Raw genomic sequence first — 27,025 nt, 5'->3', positions numbered from 1 at the left:
TTTATGAAATGAAAGCTCAGAAAAGTGCCGACTTTTTAAATTGCTATAGAATTTAAAATAATAAATAAACAAATCATCTGCTTAAACTTTCGAAGCTGTCTCGGGTTCGGAAAAGTGGCTGGTGTGGCGGCAGGACAGGAGTCGTGGCTCGAAATCTCATTCCCGTTTTGCTCTCAAGCACGGCATGAAAGAAGCACGGCTCGACGGGTGCTGGTGGCGCTCGTCGGCGGCGCCCCTCCGGCCGGCGGCGGCAGCGGCGGCTCGGGGGTCGCGGTGCTCGGCGGCGGAGGGGCGCTTCAATCGGGGTGCGGACGGCCGCTCGAGCGGATGCCGTGTTGTTGAGCGTGCGACACCCACGTGGTGTCCCCGACCGATATGGCCGAAGCGGCGGCTGTCCCAGCGGCGGCCAAGGGCCACGGCCGGGCGGCCAGGATGAAGCGGCGCGTGCAGGCCGTCTACGAGCAGGTCATGTTTGAGCGGCGCGTGCTGCTCGGCTGCACGGCGGCCGTTGGCCTCTGCGTCTTCCTCTGGATCGTGGCCGTCAGCACGGACCACTGGTTCACGCTGACGGCGCCCACCGAGGCCGGCGTCTTTATCAACGAGACCAAACGCTTCTTCCTCACCAGCCACTCGGGTCTCTGGAGGATATGCAGGACCTCGTACGGCAACGCTTCCGACGTTGACAACACTATGCTCTGTGAGTGCCACTTTTTCAGCGTATTTTGATTAAATTAAATAAATATATATACTTTATTTGCCTTAAAAATTAGGGTTGGTCGGGAAGAGAAAATTTTAGGGGTGAGATTATTTGCCAGTTGAAATTAAATGCAGCTTCGTCGTTTATGGCGTTTACAGCTGTTTATTCTTCCATATTTCTACAGACATCTCCTGCTTAATAGGGAAAGAAATGCAGTAAAATACACAGCTTGCTATACACCATGGAAACAGCATTTAATTTCAGCTGAAATATTATGACATCGTCGTGTGCTTCTGCCTTCATTGGCATTGAACAGAAAAAATAAAATCAACACGCTCTGATTCCACGTATAAATAGCGCTATATCAACCCCCGCAGGCTCATCAGCAGTGCGTACCTTACCTGAAAAACTTAACATGCTTCGCAAGATTCAGCGCTGCAGCAAATTTCCGCCTATCCTCATTCTCAAGAAAAATTAAGAATTTACCTTTTTTTATATATTTATTTTTAATAAGCGTAACCCAATTTGTAGAATATCTCTATTGAAAAGAAAAATCCCCTAATTTTTTTTTGATGCTGCCAACGTGTAAGTGGCGTTTGGGCATTGGTTAATTATTTGCACAAAAAACATCTCTATTTACTACAAAAGTTGTTTTGGAAAATCCTTTAAAATATTCTGGATTTATTTACACATGATTTTTACACACATGAAATTTTTTTACTTTCGGATCGAGTGTTAATAAATTTATTTTTCATATCGCTTCACGCTTCACGTATAAATAGTTTTGTCACAAGAGTAGTTTTATGCTATATAGCTCAAAAGAATGGAATTTCTACGCGTGAAATTTTGCGCTCTATATTTTATAGAGTGCTGACAAAGGGTGGGTGTAATGAACGAACAGAATGCGTGGAAGCGGTGCTTGTAAACGGTTTAATTAAACGAATAGTTTATATCGGTTCTGCGGTGCAAAAATATAATATCACGCGTTGGTTCCGACGGCTTTCATCAAAAGCCTTCTCGAGAGCGAACAATATAATATTTACAATTTTTAAAAAAGACGCAGTTTTGTAAAAATAGCGTACAAGAAAATAAAACGCAATTTAAAAATAGCCTTAATGTAAAATTTTAATACTGAGACCTATGAATTTGAGTGAGTTGTGTCCAAGACAGACAAGCAAATTTTTAATTTTGTATTTGCTGTGTAAATTTATAATTAAAATAATCTCTCATGCATTTAACTCAACTCAAAGACTTTGTTTTTTTCCAGGTTGGTATCTTTAATTTAATTCTTAAATTACTTTGAAATGCTCTAAAAATAAAACCTTAAAAATAAAGCGATGGAATGGTAAATAAATAATTATGATTGACAACACCTGTAGGTTAAAACGTTCAGCAACATTTGCTCCGAGAATTAGCGTTGAGAACCCTTCCGGCGCGCGGGAAAATAAGCAAAACATTTGCTCTTTACGGTTTTTGGTATGGGCTCGTGCGAGAACTCGCAGAGCAATTTATTTTTCTGCCTCCTGAGGCTTGATCCCTCTCATTTCACAGTAACGCGAGCACAACTAATCCCTCCGCAATGAAGTCCGTGTGCGTATATACACATAAAAATTAATTTGAGCAGCTTATGGGCTTTCGCGGAGAGTATACACACGCACGCCTAGCCGCGTGTGTGCTCTATTTTTATTTTAATCCGCGGGCGAGGTGAGCGCGCGGCAGTTTAACGCCAAAAATTGCCGGGATCGATTTCGCTATCTGCAAACATGATGTAGCGTTCCCTCGGGTGAGCAGAAACAATTTATGAAGCCAAATCCCTGCCCGCGTCAGAGAAAGGACCCTGGAAAATTTAGCTCGGCTGCTACTGCAGGAAGGAAAAAGGCCGGATCTGCTGCACTGCTACTCTTAGTTAGAAATATGGCGGTGCACGCAAGGAATGAGGTGAATAGAAACAACCGCGAGCTGTGCCTTTTGTCCGCGCGCAATCCTTTGTTTCTGCAGCTAAGCAAATGAAGCGGAGAGAATGAAACTTTAGATTTTCCGCTGCAATGAAATTTTATAGTATTAGAGGGGATATTAATTTCCTCTGTATAGTTGGCTTCAGAGTAGAAATATTTTATTATTTTTCATGAAATCATAATTTTTACACTTTCTCCATTGGTTTTTTATTCAAGAAAATATTGCGACACTATTTGTTCGTTTGAATGTTAATTTATTAAAGTATTTACTTTTATATTCACTTCTGATAATGAGGCTGGTCATTGTTTGGAGTTTTCACAAGTTCTATTTATTTTATTAAATATTTCAATTTTTTCTCACCAGCATGTTTTTGCTGAATTTTTATTTTTTATTTAACCATAAGAAGAGTCAAATAGATATGTGTATGTGAAAAAGCTGCATGTATTTTCCGTGTTTCCTAAATGGTGCAAAAACACCTGTGGCAAGTTTTTGAGTCCCAGTGCGGCGATAGATCAATTTTGTTGTATATTTTTTTGCAGAATCGGTTGCTTTTATCGCTATTAATAATTTGCGGGGCATTTTAGCAAGAATAAATGGGAAAATTAAAAGGTTAAAATGTGTTCACACATGCGTAATATGCCACTCAGGAAAAAAAATAACCTGTTGAGCTGCCCAGATATAACCTAACAGCCAACTGAGCATGTAAAATTCATATTACCAGCAGCACGTATGATTTTATTTTGAAGCGAGGTTTCCAAAATGTGGAGCATGCTCGCATCTCCGTGAAACCTCTGCAGCTTTTTAATTAAAAAGTATACACACGGCTGCAGATAAAACGCTGCGCGAAATAATATTGCTGGGAGTGCGTGCACGCCGCGCGAGATAAATCATTTCGCAGCAACATAATATTAAACTCTCAAGAGCGGCGGTGGTGGAGGCGTGCGCAAAAGATATACACTTTGCAAAAGCTCCCGCGAATCAATAAAGAAAAGTGTTTTTCTTTTGCTTACTTAAGAACGACACAGCAAAACTCGAGATGTTTACAGAAAATGCTCAAAATGGAGCTGTATGCATTCGATACAAATGCCCGGATTTTTTATATTGTTTCATTTTATTTATAGTTTTCACCCTTTCCAGTTTTTCTTAGGCACGAACGAGGTTAATTAATCGCACAAGAAATATTTCTGGCATGAAATTTCAGGTTTTTTGTCTTATGATTTGCATCTGGCAGTGAGTGAAGAAAATATCGAAATGTCTTACAGCTCTTGTGCGTACGTGCTAGAATTTCGATTAAAAATGATGGCTGAACGGATGTTTGCACAACACGCACTGACACAAATATTTTACTTTCATTTTTATTGGGAGTGGCGTGTGCTGTTTCATTTCGGCGAACAATGGACGAAACAGACGGCTTCAGGCGAGATTTGCGACAAGCTTGCGCATTTCGAGCCTCCGCGCACGATTTTGGACGCTAAATGAAATTGAAGCTCGCCGACAACAATAATGAAAGGGAGTGGCGTGAAAGCGATTGGGTTGTACACTCGCGCTGGAATTCGATACTTTTGCTGCCTGTTGAAAGTGGAGCTCCCATCGGATCGAAATTTGCATCTGCAAATGCGCGCCAATGTCGCTGACAGCAAGAACGACTGTTTGCCTTTTCACTAACGCACGAAATAGTATTATTCGCAAGTTTGTTTACTCAAGCGCACAATTTTTTGAAGCTATTTACTTTGGTCCCAATATTCTTTGAGTGAGATTGTAATAAGATGTTTTAAAGTGTGCATTTTATCAACAGTATCAACTAGGGTTGTGTATTCTAGACCATACATAATTTTTAAATGTACATATTTGAACAGTTTCGACTACATATTTCTTGCCATTTTACAAAAGTCTGGGTCAACCATTTAGATATTTTATTCTAATTTGTATGCCGATTCATAATATCTGTGTAGTTTATAGAAAGGATTTTTTTTTTTAGAAAAAATATAATTCAACTTTGTAATTATTTTAAAGAGCTTCATTTTCTTCAAGATTATCAATCAAGAGTATCAGAGATAAAATTCTAAGAAATGGAGATTATTAATCTACCTAAATTTTAAACATAGTTTTCCGATTTTCCTACGAATATAAAATTTTGAAGCCTTTCTTTATTTTTACAAATTTCAATGGTATAAAAATTTACTATATTGAAGTATTTATAAAATATAAAAATAGCAATGAAAACCAAAGTTTCAAAAAACAAAAAATAAAAATTTAAAAAAAATGGATCAAGAATCACATTAAGTAGTTTCCACGGGCTGCTTTAGACGCGATTTAAAGTACGATTCAACAACATGTTTTGTGTTCATTAGATGTTCCCATCATGACGCTTGCAAGCTCAGAAATAATAGGCGGTCGTCTAGATTTCAATGACTATAGCGCCATCCTTTCAAACCATTTTTAACCTCCTTTCAATTTCCATTTCATGTCATCGCATTCAGACATGAATAAAGAAAAAATGGGTTTGAATTTTTTATTTTATTTATTACTGCATGAGTGCCTACTTATTTTCCTAATTGCCAATTATCTCGACCGGCGCGATGCACGTTCTGACAGAATGAACATAGGCTTATATCTCTTCACAGACGTCGCGCAGGTTGCATAACGTTTTCATTTGAAAGGCTATTTCTCGTGCGCTCGTGTTTCACAAAGATCAGGCAGGCATTGCAGGCACCTTTCCAGTTTAGTGTTACTCACCAGAAAAAAAGAAAACAACACCGAAAGCTGACACAGCAGATGGAGATCAATGACACGAATTGAGCCGAGAAAAGACCGAAAAGTTAAAAATAGCCGTCGCCGCGAGATAATGAACTTTGTCTCGGCTCTGTGCGGTGGTCTGTGCTTCGGAGACTTTTGAATCTCGGCCAAAGCCTTTTTCCTTTGGTTGCAGGCCGAAACACAGATTATGTGACACGGAGGAGCTCGATTGTCTTTGATCCGCGGGCGCAGGGTGGGTCACGGCGCGCGGCCTAAGGTGGCTTCTCGGGCTAAACGCTCTCGGCCGGAAGAGAGCTCTCTTGAATAATAAAATATTGATCTCGGTGGCCGAAGCCGAAAGAGACAAAGTGCCTGCCTTTTCTCCTGCTCTTTCTGCTCCCGGATTAAAAGATGTGGAGGCAAGATTGAGCCTGCAAAGTTCTCTTTTTCGCTGCTGCACTGCAGCCGCGCCGCGCCAAACTTAAGGAGGTGACCTAAGGCAGAATAATTAGTGTGTGCTTTTGAGCTCAAGAATTTGTCTTGGAGCGTGCAAATATTTGAGGCCGACGAATAATTTAGCACCACACCGCCTTTGCTCGCGTTTTCTTATTTCTCGTTGACGAAATGAGCGGAACTCATTGTGCCTAATGCCTCCAATTTGAGCTTTGCTTTAATGAGTGTTTGAATTGTTTCCTTAAACTGGAAACTTTGGGCACATTTAGGCTTATCTCTCTCACGTAAAGTTTGAAGATGGTGTTTGCCAGAAGCGGACCCTTTCTCGCTGTTTTCGTAACATTACAAAGTCTTTTCCTCAAAAGAATTGCGGGTTTTTTTAATGAGAATAAACATTCATACTAATTGAAATATAAAATAAAGCGCCAAATCTTAATCAGAATTCTATCAATGGGTGGCTTTATTAGACAGAAGCTGATTTGGCTACCCAAAAATCACCGGGGTCCAGATTCACGCGACGCGCAGGTATGGCGTCGGCTGGGGTTTGAAAAAGGGCAAATAAAAACGTGGTAAAGACATGAGTTTTCAAATATGCTGTGATACAATTTGCTTTGCACCGATTAATTACGCCGATTGGGTCAGAAAAACAAGCTTGTGACACTCGTACAGAAAGTAAAAGAGAGCTCTCGAAGTTCCCCAAATTTCGACGCCATCTTGAATATTACCTGCGGGAACTAATTTCAAGGCGCATCTGGTCACCGCTGCCAAAAATACAAAATCACGCCGAGGTGTTAGCTGTAGAGGATTTTGAATCTCTGGTTGTTCAAACGATTGAATGCAGTCATTGCTTACAATTAGATGCAGAGCACAACAAAAAAGAGCAGAGGAAAGTTCCACTCATCTTCAACACAACTTCTCCTACGCATATTCAAAAAGTTAAATTCTCTTCTAGAAGTCTAGAAGGAAAAATTCCGTGTGGCTGTTACTGCTGCAAAATATACAAGGTATTTGCAGTATATGTTATTTTTTATTTTACGGATAAATAAAAAATGGTGAGACGCGCAAGGATGTGGAATAAACTCAGAAAATAATTTTTTATCTAAAGTTCGCTACATTTGAAGACTCACATGGCAAAAAATCCATTTGAGTCTTTCAAATGATAAAAATATTTTCTTGCTCAATTTTCATACCAATCTTTGCTGTTACTGCAGACTCAATTTAATTTGCCACATTGCCACAAGAAATATAATTATTTTAAGTTGAACCCTTTAGCGCAGAGTTGAACTTAACATGGATATAGATTTTTTTACTGTTTTGAATCGTGAACAATAAACATCAATTTTTTATGCGGGCCAAGTGTATGAGCTGGCTAGTTAAAATCATCACGATTCTTAACGTCTTCGTAAAATACACATTTCACGTGCCGACGGAAAATAACCAGAGAATATATAAACAAGGAGCAGAACTTTCTTTAATAATGCTGCAACACTTTGTTCATCGCGTCCCTTGCGAGATATTTGAGTGCGCAAAAAGTTGCTTAATGATTAAAAATGGCCTGTTTAAAGGCAATGCATCTTCAGCACAATGTGTGCGCACACTTCACTTTCCACGCAATTAGCATAGATGAAGAGCTCATTTACCCGGCAGCGGAACGAGCTGTTTTGCCAAACGCAGCAGAGTGTAATATTTCATGATGCAGAGAAGAAATTTCTCGCGATTGACTCATTGGGCGGCGTGGCGAACGCAAAGGGTTGCGCGACGCGTTCATTTTCTATTGTTAGAGGTTCTTTCTTTCTTTCTCTCTCCCATCAGAAAAGAAAGAGGGAGATGACCGAGCGCGGGGCCGTCGGTCGGTTTGGTTCGTCTGTCCGTTTTCTTTTCTTTCTGCTTCTCGCAGCTGTGCAGCTAACATGTACGATCTAATTTAGACAGCCGCAAGGGCTGCCCCTAGGCACAATGCCCAGGCAGGACCCGAATCTCTCTTTCCTCTATTCTCTCTCTTTCTCTCGATCGCAACCAACGCACACACAGACAGACACCAATTTGTTCCCCCGCGCGCACCCACCGCGCCGCACCGGCGAAAGTCCGTCAGTTTCCGCCGACGCGACGAAAAATCGCTCGCAATTACGCTGGCCGGTAAAATTTCTCTTTCTGCCCGGGCCACTCGAGCAACGTGCCTCAAATGTGAATAAGTGCCGTGGAAACGACGGCGGGAATTTCGAGATCTATGAGCGGCTTTTGCCCCTTCGATCGCCGTTTTACATTTCGCTTCGTTGAGGGGGAGTGGTAAATGAAATGAGACAAGTTCTATTGGGAAACATTCGTTAATTAATTGAATTATGAAGGCATTTTAATTGGGATGCGTTGCTGTGCTGAATTTAATTTGTTTTCCTATGCCTACAGTATGAAATTATCGAAAATGATTGAACGTGGAGTTGAAGCACGTGCCGAACGTCTGAAAAGCTCATTACATGAATACTGTTGTGAAAACTTCTTCGGCTTGTGAGGTTTGTTTACCGGGCCTGCGTTTTTATAGCTCCATCTGATATTGCTACAAACGAAGCCGGCCGTATAACACGCCACGCCGGGCCGCTAACTAAGTCTTCCATTATATATGAAATTTCCCCAAATAAAGTTGCGCGCCTGGTAGAGAGAGGACCACTCGCTTAATGGAGCAGAATTAATTGTGTTAATAGTTGGTCGTGCAATATAGAAAAAGGCCAGCAGCGCGGGGGAAAACAGAGAGCTTGCTTTTTGATTATTTCTAGACCTGTGGATTCCTGCGTTTAAAACTCTGCCTCTGCAGTGTTTATTTTGGTGTTCCGTTTGATGGGCACGCGCCCTCAGATATACTTTTTTGATGATTGCTGTGACGAGTGTCCCGTCAACAAGCTCATATATTGAACACGGATGAGAATTGGATGTTGCTACGTTTTACCCAATGGTTAAAAATCTAAACAACGTTTTGTAAACTGACTGAATTGAAATTGATGAAACAATAATAGCTTAAAATATGTAAATTTTAAAACTTTGTGTTTGTTTTTTAAAAATGGATGGATATGCTATCAAAAAGAATATTTAAGGAAAACAAATAAACCAAATTTGCTTGTGTTTAGATTTCATACTGGACAGAGTTAGTAAAACAAACATTACAAACCAAATTAATACCTGTTTGCTGGTCAAATTTGATGCCACAGCAAAATGCCGATAAAAGCCGGCGTAGGTATGATTGTGTGTAGATTTCACACAGTTCAAATTTTGAATTTAAAATTAAAAATGACCAAAATGTTTTTTTTATATTTCTACAGCTGGATTGAAAACAGTTGAAATGTCTTAAAAGCTATAAAACTTGTGAAATTTTGTAGAAAACTTTCACATCAAAATATAGACCAGTTTGAGCATTTTAAATATGCTAAGAAATATTTACGGGGGATTCAAACAGTTTCAGACGAGGTTTTAAGACGTTATAGTCTTAAAATTGCCTTATTTGTGCTTATTTGGTACAATTTTGAATTCTCAAAAACAATTCTGAGTACAAAGAGGTTTAGGGTACAGTTACCTACTGCTGTTAAAGCATAATATAGGCAAATCAAAAAGCTCGTAAAAAGTTTCAAATTTTATGGTATTCCTCGTAAAGAAAATGAGATCAGGTCATCGCACGATCGTAATACAAACTGCTCTGCGAAATTATTGCCATTTTGGCAGAGCAGACGGGAGGCGTCCGCTGCTGGAAAAGCGACGGATTCCGCGGCGCGAAGGCTGATTGCGATCGGCGGCATGGTGCCAGCAGCGGCAGCATTGGTGCTTTTTGTTTTCACCACGAATTGGCACGGATCGTTTTTACTAATCAGCTCCAGGACAAATATCGATCAGGTTGACGCAACCTCGTTCACCGACGACGCCGTGTTTTATGGAGCAGACCCACTTTTAGCTACCTCATTTCCAGCATCCAAGAAGCTGTTGCATAAATGTTTATCACGCCTGCAATTTCTGCAAGTGGCGACGCTGAGTAAACAAAAGCAGGCTGGGCTTTTTGCGTTCAGCGTTAAAGTCCGTAAACGATAAAACACGCGATTACTGAACGGGATAAAAGCCATTCGCATTATAATCATTTTTACGATTATCGCAGATGAATGTCTTTTTCTTGTGATTGAAAATTCTACCTTCAAGGAAGTCATTTTCCATCTCAATGATTGTGAGCTTTAGGGGATGAAGATTTTGAGCAGAGGTAAATAAATTCTTTTGCAAGGCGCCGTTGGCTGCGGTGCTATAATTATAAACTCGAGGCAAAGAACTTGCTTTTGGATGCCTTCAAATTGCGTGAGAATTTTTCGTGCAGGCGACGAGAGATAAAAGAGTAGTATTAAAACAGATAAAAAGAAGAGCGGCAGTTTGTTTGGAAAGCCTTTGAGATCAGAGTCAGCAGTCAGATTGAAGCGAGTCAATCATATATAGGCGTGTTTTTATATAGAACACACACAGTCATCAGACTGCTCTTTTGAGCTCTAGGGAACAACTTCTTCAGAGCGCGGCGGAGAACAATAAAATAGACTGCTTTATTAGCGTTTTGAAACGCGAGGAGCAAGCCGACGGTCGTAAAATGTGAATTTAAATGTAAGACGTGCACACACTGAAGGAATAAAATGCTGTCCCTGTTTGGGCTTCAAACTTGCTGAAATTTTCGCACGAAAGATGCTAATAAGACCCAGAAAACCCGCAGCCAAATCAAAACTTTCGCTTTGTAAAGTTTCATCATCACGTTTCTGCCGGTGCGAAGTTAGTTTGCAAGTGTTTGTGCGAAAAGTTGCTAAATTTTGAGGCATGCATCCAAGTTTGCGAGCCTGCTCTCGGAAAAGCATGTTTTGCCGACCCTTCATACACGTGTCTTGCTCGTTCTAGAAGCCTCTTCGATTCTACGCAATTTTGCGCAATTTTACTCTCGCTAATGAGGAGAGGCCTTGCCAGAAAAAGGATTGGTAATTATCGCGGAAACGCGATCCATTGTGCGCCGCGTGTTTGTCTTCAGTATGGCGTGTGTGTCATGTTTGACTGCTGGGGCTTTTAGTTGAGGTGCCTTCAGAAATAACACTCGGCCAGCGCCAATCAAAACAATCGCCGGGCGGCAGTCATTTAGTCGAAACGATGCACTTTTCCCACCCTCGTCATCCACGTAGCCCAAGAAGCCCTCAGCCAGTCTCTGGTGATTCAGAAAAAGACTAGGGCGGAGACGAGAACGAGAGACGACTTTCATTATTTACCGTCCGCTTTCGCCGAGCGTTGGGCCCTACCCAGAGCTTGGCACTTGAAAAACGACCTCTGTCACCTAGTTGATCATCAAGTTGCATTATTAGCTGATTTGAAATATTCATTTGTCTTTTGTCCTTGCTTCTGCTGGCACCGCTTGTCATGAATTCAATTTATTGCGATTTAGTCCTTGGAAAAAGCAGTTGCCTGAAAAACATTACTTTTTCTTGTTTCAAGTAAGCTGTCGCATGAGTGATATTTTCTGTTGAATTTTAAAAAAGAAAAAAGTCTTCAAAGTGAAATCAACAAAGGAGGACCAAGTTACGATGAACATTGAGAGCTACCCAATTTTCCCGAAAATTTACAGCGCTTTCTATTTTGATATGACAGTTGTTTATTACTCTCGACGACCTATTTTATCATGGTTTGAAAATATCCGACTTTTCTGGGAAAATCGCTGTATTAAAAAATAACTGTATTTTGCTTGGCTTTTATCCGAAACACGTGTATCTATTTTTAGTCATAAATTGTAACTTGAATGACCAAAAACAATATTATTATTTTAGAAAAATTGAATTTAGTGCCTCCTTTTTACAAAATATTGGATTTTTAACAATAGAAGAACATTTTTGGAATCTTGTTATTCGGGAAAACGCATGAAAATGTGGGTTTCATTTTGCTACTCTTTTGCGCAAAAGCCAAGCGTGAATTGCAACATTGGTTGGAGAACCTTGATTTTTATTCCTTGGTATGAAATACATGCAATAAGCTTTCTTGTAAGGAGGTAGTTGACGGAATTAATTGGAAAATCTCGACTTTAAATCAATTCTTAACGATTGATTCGTGCAACGTCAGCAAGGCAGGGGTTTTTATATTTCTCTTTCCATTCCTTCAGGCGTCCTTTTTATTGAGTAGGCTTGTGCAATCAACAAACATAAGCCTCCGTCGGTTTCTTCCTCAATTGAAAATGCATAAGTTCTTAAGAGAACCTCATTCCGCTGCGAGTTTTTCCCTTGCTGCAGTGGAAACTTTCCCATTACCTGATGCGTACGCGGCCCTTTTGATCTTGGCAAGGGTTTGTTACGGGCTCGAGTGTGAGAATCTTTAATGCTCATTACTTATTCAACCTGCTGCACTGGCGTCCACATCAAAAACGAGTGCGTGCATTAATTATTACTACCTCTGGCGTGCGCGACTCTTTCGCCATCGTATATTTGCATTTGAATTCACAAAGACTGCATGCTATTGCTGCTTCGTTCTCGTTTCCAACTGCTGCAAAGAAGGTCCAGTGTAATTTTTCACAAAGAGCCTCGTAAAATGTTTCATCCGCGCTTGGAACATAAACCGTGGCATCGCTGCGTATCCTTTTTAATCAATCACATTGAACAAAAGCACACAATGCTCGTGCATCGCAATAGTTAATCTTCATCCAGGGACGGATACGGCCCTATAACTCAGTCAGCAAAAGGTCATTTATGCCGTTTTATTATGCCCTCTCACAATGTATAAATCCGCAGTGCATGCGCTGTCGGGAAATGGGCATGTATTGAAACAGAAATGGAAAATTGCATCGCCAACAATGGCAGAGAGCGCACAGCAGTCTCTACAATATCGGCGAAAAAATTGCAAGTGCTCTGCGCGCCCGAGTGAATGCATGCGCTCTCTAGGGCTTGATGAGTCTCCGCTGCCGCATTATCTGGGTCATCCGGTCATGTTGTGTTCTCCTGGACTCGCACAAAACCATCGCGAACTCCTTACATGTTTAATGTCCGCTTCAACGAGAGAATTGCGCAACAAACATTTCTCTACCTCCTCATTGATTTATGCATTCAAATCTGCAAACGACATCCACTTTATACTGCCGGGATACATGAAGCTTGATCAGCATAAAATTTATGCTTTCTGGATTTCTTTAGTTACATATGCTAGCACAAAAAATTGCATTTAACTTTATGTTGGTATTTCAGATGTAATTTGATATCCACTTTGAAGAAGCTTTCTTGAGGATTGAATAAAGTTTAATTTCCTGCTTCCCCGAAAGCGTGAAGAGAAAGGCATCACATAATACTTTTGAACTGCTTGTTGAATTGTCGTACTGGAATTGCCATTGTCAAGGTTTTCAGCTCAAAATATCCGGTAAAAGCGGCAATTATTTCTTCCATTTTTCAGTCAGGTCTAACTTAAGTTGATAGCGTGTATAGAATAAACAAATGGAATAAAAAATGACTGTAATATCTTTATCTTAAACTTAATTTAAACAATTTTGAGATGTTGATAGGTAAAATTATTTACTCTCAAAAAGTTACAAATTAATTTTTATTCAAGTCACAAAAATTCAATTTTTGGCCTCAAGTTTGTAGATATTATAAGTAACGGGTTTTTTAAATTCTCATTGAAGTACTTGATTTCTTCTGATTTTTATTTCTCCTACTACGACGGCTGGCTCATTTTTGTCTTTTCTTTAGTAAAAACATTTATTATTCCTGGGCGGTGATCGGAAGTTGAACTCGACGGAACCAAAATAGAACGTCCCCCAACCATTTTCTCAGCCGTTTTCCCCCAAGTAACCTTGTGTTGAAAATCGAAGGATGCTCGCTGCTAATTAATTAATTAATTAATCAATACTTCTAGGTGTGTGAATAAATCAAGTCAGTCATGGGTTGCAATTTCCTGGTGGACTTCCAGGTATATCTATCGCTTGATTCGCAACTAAATAGGCACTACTTTTTCATCCTATCTATTGACAGAGGTAGACCAAAAAACCATTAATTAGCAACACATCGATTTTTTACATCAATGCGGGGGGACCTTGTTAATTGGGACCCATCCATTGATATGGCTTCTTACCCTGGGAATCCCTCTCCCGTGTATGAAAGAGGGAGTTGAGCATTGAGCAAGAACTATACGACGGATGGACCGAGTTTTTAGTGTGAAACAAAGGAATTTGACGTTGGCGACGCGCCAAAATCAAAGCGGCCAATTTGCGCGCGTCCTCAACTCTGGCCCCCGCCGGCCTCAGTTTGTGTGTGTGTTATTGCTCGTGTCACATAAAAGAGCATTTATTAGCCGCGCGCTGAAACGGGCCGATAATGGAGCAAGCAGAAGGATGGCTTTGCCGTGTGTTTCCATTACTGGCGAGTGCTGGGCGCGCAGTAATTAGAGGTTGCGCGCACGGAGCAATTTTAATTGTTCCGTTTATCAGCAGCGCCCGGCAATGCGGCTGCTAATTTGGCCGAGTGCTCTCTAATAACATGAAAATTGACCGCTTTAGCCATTTTAATTAACGTAATTCTGCCCTCTAATTAGAACGCTGAACAAATAGGGGATTGAGACGTCGTCTTGAAAATTGAAACTATTGTGAGACAGTGTTTGCAATCATGCCAATTGAAACAAGAGAAGCCAAATTAGCTTAGAAGTGAACTAATTGGTCTGAAAGCTTTTGAAATAATTTGAATATTATATTAAAACACTCGCAGAACACACACAAAAATTTTTGAAACAAGTTAAAGAAATACACTCAGGTTTAAACTTTAAATTTGAAACAAAAAACTGTATGGCTCTACTCTGTGTGGGAAATTTATTCTAGACGGTGCTAATAGTGAAATAATGTAATTATTTTAGGAATTAATCAATTAAATTAGATGATAGGTTTATTTTTAGAAAATCAGCGATAGCTTTTAGGAACGAAAATCTTTAATATATAAAAGTGCAATACCATTTTTTCCGACATAAAAATTTACAGCGTTTAAAAGTTTAAAACGTATACCTGCCCCGTATGCAAACTGCGCCTCAGTGTAAAGTGCAAAGGGCAACAAACAACGTTTTGTAATCGGACGCTGCTGCACAGCAGTACGAGCTCAGTCAGTCAGTAATTCATAATGAAGAAAAATGGTTACTTTGGGTGACCTCGGCTCGGCTGTGCTTAGTAAGCGAAAAATCTCTGCAATCCGTGCAGCTCGCGTGACGTGCATGTTGCATAACTGCAACTTGCTCAGTCGAATATCGCCAGTGCAGCGCGCGGAAGCTTGGCTGACTGCTGAGTAAAAGTTTTGCATTTCACTTGACTGGAAGTGAAGGCTGGTGGCAAGACTGTGAGCAAAAGAAACTACTGGAGCTTGTTTTGCAAGTGAGAAATTCGCTTCTTTTGTTCCATGCAATGTCGGATTCAACCTTGAAAGTTGCGGCGCGTCGGCACTTGCCTTTCCGTCTCTGAGTGAGGAATACTTCTTGAATCCTTTATTATTGTTGATGCCAAGCATCGGAGTGGCTATATTTACTTTTATAAATACATAACATAGACATAAAACACATTGAAGCTTATTTTATCAACACCGATTCATTATTATTTAATTTAAATAATCTGGTGTGGCTATCGTGTACAGATTTCGCTAATTTTTAAATACGCAACAATGCAACACCTGTTTTTTCACGAAAATAAAACAATTTTTTCGTTTTACCGCTTTTTCCGATTTTGATCTCGAACAGGTCTTATTTGGTGCCTAATCTAATAAAACAGAATAATTATGAAAAAGTACTTAAGATTATTCACAAAGGCTTGGTAATTTTAACAACTTATGGCGGCTTGAAAAATATGACCAAACATTTAAAAATTAATTCGCTATTCCATTTTTAGGATTTTTTTAAATAAATATAAATGAATTGGTTGATGGGTCAATTTTACCATAAAAAGTATGTTGTTGACTTGGTGACTTTTTTTAAATTTAACTTTTACTCCACACATTTTGTGATATTCTGAAAGCTGATTTAATTTCCTATCCTTTTCACGTTAAACTTTTTCTTGCAGATTTGTATATAAAACTGGAAAAATAAATTACTTTGGTTTTAAAACTTCTTGGAAGGCAACAAACATCCAGGACCGTCTCTCGTTTATTGATCGGTCTCGTGTGAGGTGCGTGTGTATGTGCGGTGGTGTGGTGTGTCGGTGTCAATCGGCCACGTTTTCCCATCCGCACGCGGCAGCAGGAGTGATTTTTTAATTCGGTAGCCTCGCCACCAAGGAGGCCATTAGGGAACTCTTTCAGAGTGGCGCGCGCTGAGTGGCCGACAAAGGCAACAGGTCCCATTTCCTCTCGGCTGCGCCACAATTGTCACCATGGTTACCACCACCTTCAATGCCCAGATTTGCAATTCTTGAGGTGGATTTTTATGTCGCCTCTCAGCACGCACTTTGCAATCCGAGCCGCGTGAAAAGCGAGACATCTACTCGAGCTGAATCTCTAAAAGAGGTCCCGATCATTCTTTTTAAGTGAGAGCATTTTGATATTAACGTAGTAACTTGGTCTTCCATTCGAATATCATAAAAATATTAAATAATTCCGTTGAATATTTGGAAGCTGTTGTCACTTTTGCTTTTGTTAATGAATGACTTTCTTCGAGTTTGCGGCTGCTTTGGTAATAAATGGGACGAGAAAACTTTTGCAAGGTATTTTCTCGACTGGCATCACTCGCCATGTTTTCAAAATGAGAGAGACGGGAACAGCCAAGCATCATTAATATTCGCTCAGAAAGAGAAAGCTCTCTCGGCTGGCCCTCGGACGCTTTTGCGCATAATTAGAGGCGCGGTACAAAAATAAAAACAAACGACTCTGTTCTCCAGCGTTGTTCAGAAGCGCCGCTCACTCGTAAAAGGGTCCTTACACTCAACATTAAATTCTTCTGCTAACTATTTATGCGACGGAGCGAGAATGAGAGGAACGGAGGTGACAATAATAATTATTATTATTCGTGGAACGGTTTTGGCCGGGCGCCAGGCTCGCTCTCACAAAAAGCAGCGTCTTTGGGGGTGTCCAGCTGAATTCACTCGTCGGTGCCAAAACACACAATAAAGCACGTTCGCGAGACAACAATTTCGGTTCTGGCCACACTACCGCTCCCAGTGTAAACAAATAGTACACCTCTGAAAATACATATTTTTACCACTGTGGCGCACTTTAAAAACCGCTCTACACAACAGCAGGTATTTAGGCCGACTTTATTACCTCGGCTTCTTGTTTAGTCTCAAGCTATAAAGCTTGCAAAAAAATGAGCTTAGAAATTGTAAAAAGGAAACAGGTTCATAAAAAATCTCAAATATACTTTGCTAAGAATTTCAAGTGTTAATAAATAAATAAAAGAATTTTGAGAGGGCAGTAAATTACAAAATAAAAAATTAAACAATTGACTCTACGTGTGAGTGGCTAAAAGGTGAAAAATGAAAGCATAAAATTGATATCTACCCTTAAAAAATATGTCGTCAAATAGGAAAACTAAAGTTAAAAAAAATTATTTTTGATTAGGCAGCAGTCGCAGCCTCCATTGAGACATATGAAGAGTTATATTTGTGATTTTAAAATTTAGAAAAACATTTTCAATATAAATAATATCCAAAATTAAGTAACATCACAAATTTTACGAACGCTAGACGCATTTTTTGTTTGATAGCCTGAAAGGCGAATTTTGAAGTGTTTTTAGAGCCCTTTATTTAGGAAATAGTTGAGTCGCAGGGAAGTTTACAGGATTTCGGCACTCGTTCTTTAAAAAATGAGTTCAGATATGAGTTAGTCATTTTCAACGGCTGGTGATTTAGAGTTCTGTGGGTTTGATTTTGTAGATTTTATTTGTGACTGCTGATAAAACTATTAAAAAGTTAAAACATAAGTAGGTTTGTTAAATTTTACTCTTGATAAATTCAAATATGTATTTTTCCTGGCTAATTAACTAACCTGACTTCTTTTGATGTGTTTCAGCCAAGTGCAGATATCAGGAGTTTTTCCCGAGCGATCAGAAAATTGCAATCGACCACACGATAGACCACGGCAGTTTGAGTAAGTAGCCGCCTGCCTTCATCATCATATAGTCCCCGTGTACAGATGACACTGACACCTAACTATTAACGTGCATTATTCATGAACCACCAGCACGCCAGCCCCGAAAAAGTTGGCGAACAAAAGCTTTTTGCAATTTTTGCCACGTTTTCCTGCGAGCTTTTATTCTCGCGTCGCAATTCTTGATGCGGAAAATTCGCATTTCGTGTTTGTCTTGCTGACTGAGAGTGAGGCAGCTTGCTTCGGAGCTGGCAGCCTTTGTTTTTGTTTCTCGTGTTGCTTTCGGATTAAACGTGTGGTGCGCGCTGCATAAAAATCTGTGTGTCTGTCTGTCCTTTGACATGTCTTGCGCGCTCAGGATGTAACGCCTCAAATAGCATTTTGAACCAACCCACCAACTTCAAGCCACAGAAGAGCAAGTTCTTTTGCATAGGTAACACGTCTCACACAACTTTTTCCCAGCAGCTTGCGATCGCTTTCATTTTGTGTTGTTTGATTTTCTTTAAATAATCGTCTGTAGAAGCGCGAGAACTGATCTTTTTGGGAATTTTGCAGATTACAGCCGCACCGAGGTCTCATTCGCTATCATCAGCCTCTTTTTGATGGTCATGGGATTCTTCTTCTCACTTTATACTTTCCAAAATCCAAGATACATGTTCAAGCGTCTTGCTGGCGGAATCCACTTTATCACAGGTAAAAATAACTCAATTAAATATTATAAATTTTTTAATTTGATGAATTGCAAACATGGAGAAAGCTAGGACACTAAATGTATAATACTAGGATGCCTGTTGGAGCTAACGAGGAAAAGTCCATTTATTTCGTCACAAGGAAAATATTCTGTATATTTAAGTCAAAGCTAAAGGAAATGTAAAAGCTTTCAGAATATTTGCAATTTTTTGCTACAGAGGCCAGAAAAACCTTTGTGGCAATGCTAGATTTTATGGAACGTCATAAATAATGTTCCATTAGCCGATTCCTCTCACAACAATTTTCTGATGACTAAAATTTTACGTAATTGAACACAAAAATATTATGATTTAAATTAATTCCAAATATATAAAGCCATTTTAAAATCTTCGTAAAAACCACTATAATTCTTGCGGAGTCGGAAAATTTTACAAGGGCACGCCACGCGAATTACATGAGATCGCTACTTGTAAACACTTTCCCTGTTAGAAAACATGTTAATTTTCTGGAATTACTGTCTCAATACCTTTCTTAGAAATTTAACTTCAATTGTATCACATTTTTTAAAAGTAAAGAGAAATTTGATATCAATCGTTCGGTTCCAGGTGGATCAGTGTTAGTGGTGATTGAGGTGTTGATTAGTTCGATCGACTACGAGCGGCTACACCTGCCGTTCGTGCACCCGAAGGGCGTGCTTGTCAGCTACGGCTGGTCGTTCGCGCTCGCCTGGCTCGTCTTCCTGGTGCTGTTTGTCTCCGGCTGCGCCTTCATGATCTTCTCCCGCAAGCGCAAGGGCAACAAGGCGCCCAACGACGAGATGGCCATGGCCGACGAGCCCACCATCATCGGCCGGTGAAAACGCCAAGAATACACGAACGAACTCTCAGCGATGTGCCGATTTCCCTCGACTCACAAAACCACATGTTCTAATTTTAAGTCGTCCCATAGCTGAAATCTCTCGTATCTGTCTCTCAATGTGTACAAAGGTGTAAATATGTCTCTCGATGATTTTTTTGTATTATTTTAGGCTTACACACCAAACCCGTCCTTAGACAGCCCCTGGATTTTCTGCACTGCTTTTCGGGGAAACGTATTAGAGTTGCCTAGCAAAATTCTCGTTTGTCGCGGGGCCTAATTGTATGATAATATGATATTTTTAATATTCAAAACTCAAACGCGAGGCAAGGGTTAAAATGGCCTAAATAAATTTAACTTGTATTTAAACGAATACTATGATAAAAAGTGTATGTATCCGTATTTGTAGGCAAATACTCTACCTTTGAACTTGTCAACGGCCTCTTGTGATCGTCTCCTGTTCTGTGTGTCTTGTTGAAAAGGATTTAATCAAATTTGCTAACTATACATGTATGTGTTCATTTTAACGCTAAAATAGTGCTGATGCTGACTGTCTCTTGCGTTCGCCATTTTTCTTAATCAATGTCGCGACTACTGCAAAATCGCTTGAACTTCCACTCACTCACGAATCATTTTCCTTCCTTCTATGGCGGCTTTTTATAAAGACACTAGTCTCTTAAATTGGTCTAACGTTACATGTTTAGTTCCTTTGTGACTCACAAACAGGACAAAACTTACGTCAATTTGCTGTTGTGTTTTTAACTGAACAATTTGTGTGGATCATCATCCTGATTTTGTATTTTTTACGTTAAGTTCGTAAGTATGACACATTTTAATCTCAATGTATTATGCTCTTCAGGGCTGTTAATAAAGTAAAGCGTCATTAAAAAGATTAGCGCAGGCCACGTGGCTTGTGTCCGAGCGCAGCCTTCCCTTCCCACTGTCTCACCCTTTTTTGGATTTCTAAATGTTTTCTTACACAATATTTTTGTCAAAAAGTGGTGAAAATGTTATGACCTATTAGCAACGATTTCGCTCGCTAGATTTGACCTCTTTGGCGATTTATACATATAAAAACGAGTGTCAAACGCAGTAATGAATTTGATCAAAAACATGTTGAATTTTGCAATTAATAATTAAAATTATCTTCCAAACCACTTTGATTTGTGTTTCATTTTCGTTTGCCGACAATACACTAAATTATAAGTTGATAAGAACTTGAGGTTGAAACACTTGTCTTAAAGAACAACTCTCTTGTCGAATCGTATCACTGAAAGATCATTTTGTTATCTTCAAGCAATATCAAAACGTTCGTACCATCACAAAGCATGATAAATTTCGCAAAGTTGTTCTTTCCCATCAAGACCGGTAACTGTGACTCAACAAATTTTACATTAACTTATCAGTATAGACTGAGATAATTAATTATTTATCAAGTCTCTTAACGTGAAACTCAACACCTTGATTGGCACAACACCCAGCTCTATGCAAAACTACATTACATAAGATAGTGAAATATGTTGACGAATATTAGTCGCATCAAATTTGCAAAATCTGAACCTTGAGCGGTCCTTGACTAAAGCACAATCTGCGGTTCAACGAATGATGGAAAAATCTGAGAAACACACTATCAATTTAGGATTTCTGATAAGGGAGTCGGATGATGTAACAATTTGTCGAATTATATAAGTGGAAATCAAGCTCCATGAAAATTATTTGGATCAGTTATGAAAGGCCTGAAAGCTGAGACCACGTACATGAGGTTTATTTCCACACTATGCTGATACAAAGCGAAGGAATCTGTTCTGTCTGTCAGCCAAGTCCGAGATGGCTGAGGTCGAGAGACTCTTCTTCCTCAGGAATATCCGACAGTTCATTAGGCTGCACGTCCTGCTCGATGTCATCCGCGCCTGCTTTATTTCGACCCCTGAAGAAGCTCACCTCCTTGAGTTCTGCCTCACTACAGCGCGCCTGCTCGCATTGACAGAGAGAAAAGCAGTTGGCACGAGATCCATAATTCATTGCTGCTCTCGACGAGAGAGTAATTAGCGATTCTTACTTGGGCCATTGTGTCGCAGAGGTTGATGTTCCGCAAGGCAGGCAGACCGAGCGACAGGAACAAGGCCGCAAACGATGCGCTGAAGCACACCCACATCGGAGTACTCACGCTGCCGACCGCCTGAGCGCAAAATTTTAGTCAGGGTGAGTCGCGAACGGTAAAATCAATTTAAATTCAAAATTTCAAACGACAAAAATTATGTGCTCCTTGTAGAACTGGACATTATTGACCCGTAATATTTTTAATTTAATTTTAAAGAAAAACAAACGAGAAATAGTATAAAACTAGAGGCATGAGTTCAAGTTTTGGTTCATGTTATGGTGAAATTACCGAAATTAACTCTAGTTAATGAAAATCTGCAAAATAATATTGATTTTTAGGGCTTTAAGACTTTTTAATTTTTTAAAATTAATGTCCCATCTTCTAGTGTATATATGAAAAAAATGTTTATTTGTCTCTTAGCCAAGATTTATGGAATGAACATCAAATATGAAGTCACAGGTCTAAATGGGCGATTATTTGCTGAAATTTTAGAAGTTTTTATTACTTAAAAAGCGTAATTTGAAAAACCGTTAACACCCTCAAAAGTTGGCACATGTTAAAAAAGTCATACACTTTGATTTTCGAGGAAGATCATCCTTGAAACTTAAAAAAGAGATTTCTTTCAAACATTGTGAGCGCTAAACCTTGGCTTAGAACAATCATAATTGCAAAAACTGCTTGCCGTCCGACTCGTCTTGATATCCCCAAGTGCGCTGAGGGTTAAAGTGATACTTCTAACCCACCCCTCTCATCCCCTTACTTAAATTGGCATTTTTAAAACTTCCTATATATCACGCTAACACAAAAATGCTACCAACAAAACTTTTCAATCAGCCATAAAATACTTCAAATTATGACTGCATATTATTTAAAATCAAGAAAAAATCTTTCATAATCCAGTGCGAGATAACCAGAAATTTTGGTGTATACAAAGTTTTCACTCTTTTTCATGGGGGTTGAGATGATGGTCATTTGGGGTTGGAGAATTAGGATCCCCAAATTCACATCTTTTTTATAAGCTACTCACAATTACAAAAGAAGATTTGCCTTGGTAAAATAGTCTCATATGTATATATAAAACCAGAAAAAAATGAAAAAGTTCATGCAAACATTTTTCAAACAGATGTTTGTAATGGAGTTTGATAACGTTAGCTCGGTATGAATTTCGTCTACTTTGCCGCTCATGAGCCAAAACTTTCCAAAACCCGAGATTAACTTGCTCTAATTTCAAAATCCAATCTTATTGTGAGTTTAAGTCACATCGCCCCATTTTACGTGCGTTGAGAGGACATGCAGCAAGATCAAAACGGCATTTCTTTAACAGCAGATGAATTAAATTATCCAACTTACAATCATATCAACGAGAAACGGCGCAGAAATTGATCCAATTTGAGCGAAAGTTGTGCAAGTGCCTATGGCCGTGTTTCTGGTGACGGTCGGAAACAGTTCAGAGGTGAACAAGATCGCCACAGAATACGCCCCGCTGATGAAGAAGCGACTCAGCATCGCTGCCGCCATGGTGCCAACTGAGAATAAACTCATTAAAATACATAAGACTCACAGCATAATATATATAGAGCTTGTATTGTACTTGCCTGAGTAATCCTTGGGGACGCAGGCGAGCGTGGCCAGGGCGAGTGTCGAGCCTGTGAGCAGCAGGGCGAGGCAAATCCTGCGCGAATATCTTTTCAACATGAGCGGCGGCAGCAGGTAGGAGAGCACCTCCACCGACGCCAACAGGACGACGTAGCGGTGCGGCTGCAGGCCTAACGCCGCGCCGCTCAGCATCAGCGTGTGGTAGGTCAGCGAGCAGGAAAACCAGATGAGCTGCGAGAGGAGCAGTCGTTTGCGGAACATGCCGTCACTCAGCATGCCACCCAGCCTGGCCAAAAAGGTCAGAGTGCCTGACCAGCAAGACGCATCTTCCTCCTGGTTGGAGCAAATAGACGTTTGAATTCTGAAGGCCGAATGCGCAAAATAAAATAAGTAAAAATAAATTATCAAAAGAGACTGCTTTGCTGCCTTTTTGACCAATTAAAAGAATTAAATACTCGATTATTTACTTATGCAAATTTAGGTTATTTATAGTAGAAAACAGTTTTTTTTAGATAAGTAACCTGCTAAGCTGCAACCATAATCATAAAATATTTGAATCTAGAAAAATAAGCACCTAAAGGGAAAATACTTCTGGAAAACATTCGATCGAAAGCTATTAATTTGTATTTAAATAGGCTTCAGAATCTTCAGATATTTTTCTGTTTAACAGCCTTTGCATCCAAGTCGATTTTTTTATTGTAAGAATTGAATTAATAATTAAAACAAAAGCCGTTTAAGAGAAAAATAAATGAAAATGACCCATTTTAAGACAGAAAAGGTAAATCATTCTGCAAGAGTTTTAATTAAGTTTATAAATGAATGCTCGACTAATGAGTAAAGTTACTTATCTTAATATATCCTTAATTAATTGATCACCATTCTAAATACAGAAGTTTAACACCCCACTTTTATCGATGCCACAAAAAAAGCAATCATTCTCTCCTTATGGTGAGGCTCGTTTAGTTGATTGCCATACTGTGCAGTTAAAGCGAGTCAATTACGGCGCGCTGAGCAGCGCTATTTCGAAACTTTGGTGAATAATTAAAAGCAAGCGAGCGCAAGCGAGTGCTCTATGATCCACAACTCGGGCAAACAACGTGCACAGTTGCTAATTCGTGGGGCGCGCACCTGTTGCTGGAACCTGTTCTCGGTGGACGAGATGGTGCGTTGGCGGTCGATATTCTTAGTGGTGGCGTGTCGCACCACGTAAAGGGCCTCCCTGTGCCTGCCCTGAGAGATGAGCCAGCGCGGCGACTCAGGCAGCGACCAGCACGGCAGCAGCAGCAGCAGCGCCGGCACCGAGATGGCCATTTGGAAGGGCCGCCACCCTGAGAAGGCCAGCGACAGTACGGGCGCTATCACGAAGCCGATCGCGTACGACATGTTGAACAGCACGCCCAGGTTGGGCCTCCGAGGCGCTTTCGCTGATTCTGCCACTAAATTAAAATATTTCACATGATGGAGTACATTTTTTTAGTTATTTTCCAACGGAGACTGGTGTATTTAATGCATCCCAGTAAAAAAAGAAATAAAGAAATTACAGTTGTTCTCTATCTCAAAAAGAGGTGAACGATAAAAAATACTGGAAAAATAGCAAAGTATCTGCGGAAAATCAGTGAAATATACCCTAGAGTGATGAAATTTTTAAAATGATAAAAATGACTTCTTTCCCTTGAAATAAATATGTCCCTAAAAATACATTTTAAGCTGTAGTGGTGGAGAATTCAAACATCAGATTATCTGCGGTAATAACTGTGCAAGTCACGTTTTGTCCTATAAATTGTTCTGTTGAGAAATACATACGAATAGGATTTTAGTCCAAAGTTTTGTAGGAAGTGAAATATAGCTCATCAAGAAAGACTCTACTTTGGTTTAAAACAAACTAAAACTCTTTTCTTTTTTAATAAATTACCGGAAAAATCTTATATTTAACTACTATATAGTACATTATTACTGGCTTAACTAATAAATATTCACTTTAAATACCTCTTCTTGAACGTAAGCGAGGTTTTATCACGAATGAAACTCGAATAAAATTAAATACTGGTCACGAACTGAATGAATGGTAATCGCAGCTGCATTATAACCATTTAAGAAGCATCAAGAATTCCCATATACTTATTGTGTATGCCGAGGTGAACGCTCCTGCGCCTGCAGCTCCAAGTGCGATTCTGAAGAAAATAAACGCAGGGAAGTGGAATGCAAATGCCGCCGCAGGACCAGCCACAAGATACACGAACGAAGAGGCCAAGAAACTCGTCTTGCGACCCATCCTACACAAGCGGCTGATTAAAATCGATTCAAAATAACAATTTTTAAATCTCGCACCTATCCGAAATGCAGCCAAAAACTAAGGAGCCGATCACTTTGCCAACGCCAAGGGCCACTTGCGACATTGGTTTCCAAATTTCTGAATCGCAAACCAAGCTCCACTAGAATTTAGGGTTTAATTTTTTTAAACACATATATACGAATGGTATTACCTCTGAAACAATGGACGTGCCACGATCCGTTTCAAAGAAAACATATTCTTCACAGTGAAACTGCGGTTCTTGAGCGGAATCGGAAAATTCATTTGTTGAGTTCCACTCTGTGTAGAAGCATGAACTATTAAATAAATTTCACCAATTGCACTTAGCATTAATATGGGTGTCAGTCTGTTTTGTGTTATGTTCAAAAGGTAAACAAACAAACAAATTGAAAATACGGCTAACTATATACGTAAAATTCAAAAATAATATATTATGTGTTAGAAATTTAAGACGATTAGAGGTTACATTAACATCAGATTTACTTAAAGAAACCAAATGAGCATGAATCAATCAGGCTATTTTAAGACTTTAGAGCCACTCATACAGTGTTATAAAACGCTCAAACAGTATTCTAAATAGCTTGTAAACACCAATTAAAAATTCAGTAATTTATGATTTTCATAGAAAGACAATTAACAAAAATTACCGTGATTAAAATTTATTGAAAATAATTTAAATTCGCCAGTGAATTTGACATCAAAAAATTTTAATTATTATATAGTAAGAAATCTTTACGAGTAATGGATAGAAATATTTTATAAACCATTTTTCGTCATTATATTTCCATCAATATGCAAATCTAAAAAATTTACGGAACGACGTATTTGTTAATGCATGTACACTACTTCATAAGTTCTCCTCGCAAACAGCATTTAAATTAAAACGAAAAGTTTGGAATAGAAGCCATAAAATTATTTTTGAGAATTTAGAATAACTAAATATATAATATAGCGTTTTATGGCAGCGTACCTGCTTTTACTCTCATTGCGAAGCTCCATGCGCCTTCCACTTGATAAGTTGGTGAAATTTTGTCCAAACGGCTCTGCTGTTTTCTCCTTGCAAAAGAATCGCGGCTCGGTGGCGATGAAGACGTAGGCAACAAGATTGAGGGCGTTCAGCACTCCGGGGATGCTGCCGAGGAGGAAAAGGGAGCGCAGCCAGCGGCCGCCCTTGCCCAGCTCGGCCAGGGCATGCTCCAGCTCGAGGGTGGGCTGCTCGTCCGGCTGCGGCGACGACTCCACCACTTGGTCGTCCTCTTCAAAAGAGTCCATCGCGCGCGACTGAACAATCCTGGACCAAGCTCCTCTCGAGACCCGCACGCCTTTAGCGGAGAGTGGGTCACCGCGAGCCAATGTGTAACTCGCGCTGCTTCTCTCTCAGCTAGTTTCGATTTCATTCGATACTCATTGTCACGCTTTACAGCGACGACTTACTAGAGATCGAGCAAACCGCAAATTACAAAAAACGACTCTCTTTGCGAGAACCGTGTAAATATACTGCGAAAGGAAAGAATCTTGATATGTTTCACGAGTGTCCTGCAGTCAAGTTACTCGTTCTCTAA

General features: G+C 39.8%; 2 protein-coding genes across 4 annotated transcripts; one reads left to right on the top strand and one right to left on the bottom strand.

Annotated features, from left to right (window-relative positions):
* The first annotated feature begins 279 nt into the window (after positions 1 to 279).
* Positions 280 to 20,612, top strand: LOC135939263 (voltage-dependent calcium channel gamma-5 subunit). 2 transcript variants are annotated; one of them, XM_065483543.1, is made up of 5 exons: positions 280 to 697; positions 17,833 to 17,910; positions 18,269 to 18,343; positions 18,466 to 18,603; positions 19,206 to 20,612. In XM_065483543.1, exons 1-5 carry the CDS (start codon positions 376 to 378, stop codon positions 19,454 to 19,456), a joined length of 864 nt encoding a protein of 287 aa, XP_065339615.1. In that variant the 5' UTR covers positions 280 to 375; the 3' UTR covers positions 19,457 to 20,612. The 2 variants fall into 2 exon arrangements, with proteins under 2 accessions (XP_065339615.1, XP_065339616.1); XM_065483544.1 differs by lacking the exon at positions 18,269 to 18,343 and having other exon boundaries at positions 282 to 697.
* A 592-nt stretch (positions 20,613 to 21,204) lies between these two features.
* Positions 21,205 to 26,844, bottom strand: LOC135940757 (organic cation transporter protein). 2 transcript variants are annotated; one of them, XM_065485786.1, is made up of 9 exons: positions 26,434 to 26,844; positions 25,636 to 25,759; positions 25,481 to 25,584; positions 25,271 to 25,425; positions 24,281 to 24,588; positions 23,152 to 23,485; positions 22,907 to 23,082; positions 21,515 to 21,634; positions 21,205 to 21,426 (listed from the first exon to the last, which is right to left on the bottom strand). In XM_065485786.1, exons 1-9 carry the CDS (start codon positions 26,733 to 26,735, stop codon positions 21,268 to 21,270), a joined length of 1,782 nt encoding a protein of 593 aa, XP_065341858.1. In that variant the 5' UTR covers positions 26,736 to 26,844; the 3' UTR covers positions 21,205 to 21,267. The 2 variants fall into 2 exon arrangements, with proteins under 2 accessions (XP_065341858.1, XP_065341859.1); XM_065485787.1 differs by having other exon boundaries at positions 21,206 to 21,426; positions 25,636 to 25,742; positions 26,434 to 26,565.
* Between the last annotated feature and the right edge of the window lie 181 nt (positions 26,845 to 27,025).

Source organism: Cloeon dipterum, chromosome 3 (assembly GCF_949628265.1).
Source record: "Cloeon dipterum chromosome 3, ieCloDipt1.1, whole genome shotgun sequence".
In the NCBI taxonomy this organism is placed as follows: Eukaryota; Metazoa; Arthropoda; class Insecta; order Ephemeroptera; family Baetidae; genus Cloeon; species Cloeon dipterum.
This window is presented reverse-complemented; position numbering and strand designations above follow the sequence as displayed.